This window comes from Nannospalax galili, unplaced genomic scaffold (genome assembly GCF_000622305.1).
Source record: "Nannospalax galili isolate Female #2095 unplaced genomic scaffold, S.galili_v1.0 scaffold1905, whole genome shotgun sequence".
NCBI lineage: Eukaryota > Metazoa > Chordata > Mammalia > Rodentia > Spalacidae > Nannospalax > Nannospalax galili.
The window spans coordinates 66,656-68,476 of NW_008353208.1; the positions used below are offsets into that span (position 1 = coordinate 66,656).

General features: G+C 46.5%; 1 protein-coding gene across 1 annotated transcript in view; it reads left to right on the plus strand.

Annotated features, from left to right (window-relative positions):
• Slc22a14 (solute carrier family 22 member 14) overlaps window positions 1-1,587 on the plus strand; it is a 32,653-nt gene extending 31,066 nt beyond the window's left edge. Inside the window, 2 exon segments of the mRNA XM_017802551.1 lie at window positions 1,391-1,501; window positions 1,503-1,587. Of these exon segments, the coding sequence (XP_017658040.1) occupies window positions 1,391-1,501; window positions 1,503-1,587 (196 nt within the window).
• The last annotated feature ends 234 nt before the right edge of the window (window positions 1,588-1,821 follow it).

Sequence of the window (1,821 nt, forward strand, 5' to 3'; positions counted from 1 at the left end):
TGGTCTTGATCTTGCCAATTTATCCATGAATTGTAATGAATACCAAGAAACCCTTCTTCTATCTATACTTACTCATCTATGTCTCTCTTCTAGAAATCCGTTATTCCCTGGACTTTCCAGCATTAATTCTGCTTGACTACTTTTTGCTGCATCTAAAATAGCTTTCATTAATAGTGATGCATCTGGAGGCAAAGTTGTCTTTGGTGATTGAGTTCCTGAGAACTCTTCCTGCATACTAGGATAATTAAAAGATTTCAGTAAAGGTAGTGACAGCGGTGTCAAGGACACCAGGTGCTTTCCGGGACCCCTGAAAGCCCATGATACAGTGATAGTCAGAAAGATAATAGCAAGTAAAAGCATGCCAAGTACACTGCATGTTTTTTAGCACGGCCAACTCCAAGAGGCAACCTTCCTCGAAGTTCCAGCCTCAACCCACGGAGGATCTCATGCGGGCTTCATTGGAGATGGCGTGACAATAATCACTGTGTTAAACGTGGTTTCCATGGATTACCTCACCCAACTCTCACGCCCCCCCAACTCCATCATTAACTCCATTTCAGATGACAAAACCAGAGATGAAAGGCGCTTGTTCAAGGTCAGATGTAGCAAGCAGCAGAACTGAGATTTGGACTAAAGTGGTGTCTTATTCTTTCCCTGCTACTGTAATAAAATACTTCGGCAAAAGCAACTTAAGGGAGGAAGGGTTTATTTGGTTCACAGTTCAAGGGTACAGTCCATCAAGCAGGAGACAGACAAGTCCAGACACAGACATCTCCTTAGACACTGCCTTGGAGAAATCCAGCAACAAGGAAACACCAAGTCTGGCTCCATGAGAACCAGGTCCCCCAGAGCATCTTGGGGTGGAGTTTAATGGCTGGGTATGGGGCCAAGGAGATGAATGCATGTTGCTGCTTAGGATCCCATCCATGGAATAGTGTCACCCACAGTGGGTGAGTCTTCCCACATCAATTAACTAGACTCATTCCCAGGTGATTCTAGATTCTGTCAAGTTGACAACAGTTATTATCATAGGAAATCTGACTCTAGTCCCTGCCTTGTACCAACTGCTTAGAATGTGTCTGGACCACCATGAGGTTCTGTGAGCCCTTCCCCACAGAAGTCCTGGTGATGGTAGCTGTATCTGACACCCAGCATTGCTGACTGCACCCTTTCCCTATATGACCACATGATGCTGCATGCTTTATAACTCTCCCATTCCTGCTGTCTGCTACCTATCTGAGTTTATGAAGAACTGAGCTTTTCTAGGTCACACAATGGGCTGGAACAGGGCACAAAGCAGAGCGTATGGTTTCAGGTAGCCTTCTCCTTGACTATACCTAGTCTCTGAGTCTAAGAAGTCTTTCAGATCAGCTCTCACTTTTACTTTCAGGTCTACAGGTCTGGGAATGGTGTCTCTGGCCTGGGAAGCTGGAGCCATCTCATCCCTGACCATCTTCAACCAGATCAGAAACCAGCTGCCCATCTTTCTCTGCTGTGTCTTGTATCTTGGCCTTATGCTTCTCTTCCCTGGTGCCAGAAATGCAAAACCAGCCCCTCCGTGACACCATAGACTACTCCTCAAGGTAGATGTGCTAAACTCCCTTGTCTCAAGCTCTTGGCACTGAAGGTATGGCAGGCAGGCCCCATTCCTATGACAAGAAGGTCTGTGACATGAGGGCCACTCTGTGTCCAAATCAGTTTTCCCAAATCTTCTTTCCTGGGTTCAGTCAAGGCTCTGCCAGCCCTTAGTCTACCTGGCTTTCCTTGCTGATGGGTTTTCTCTCTTCCCTGCCCTTTCTGTCTATCTGGACTGGGGCACTT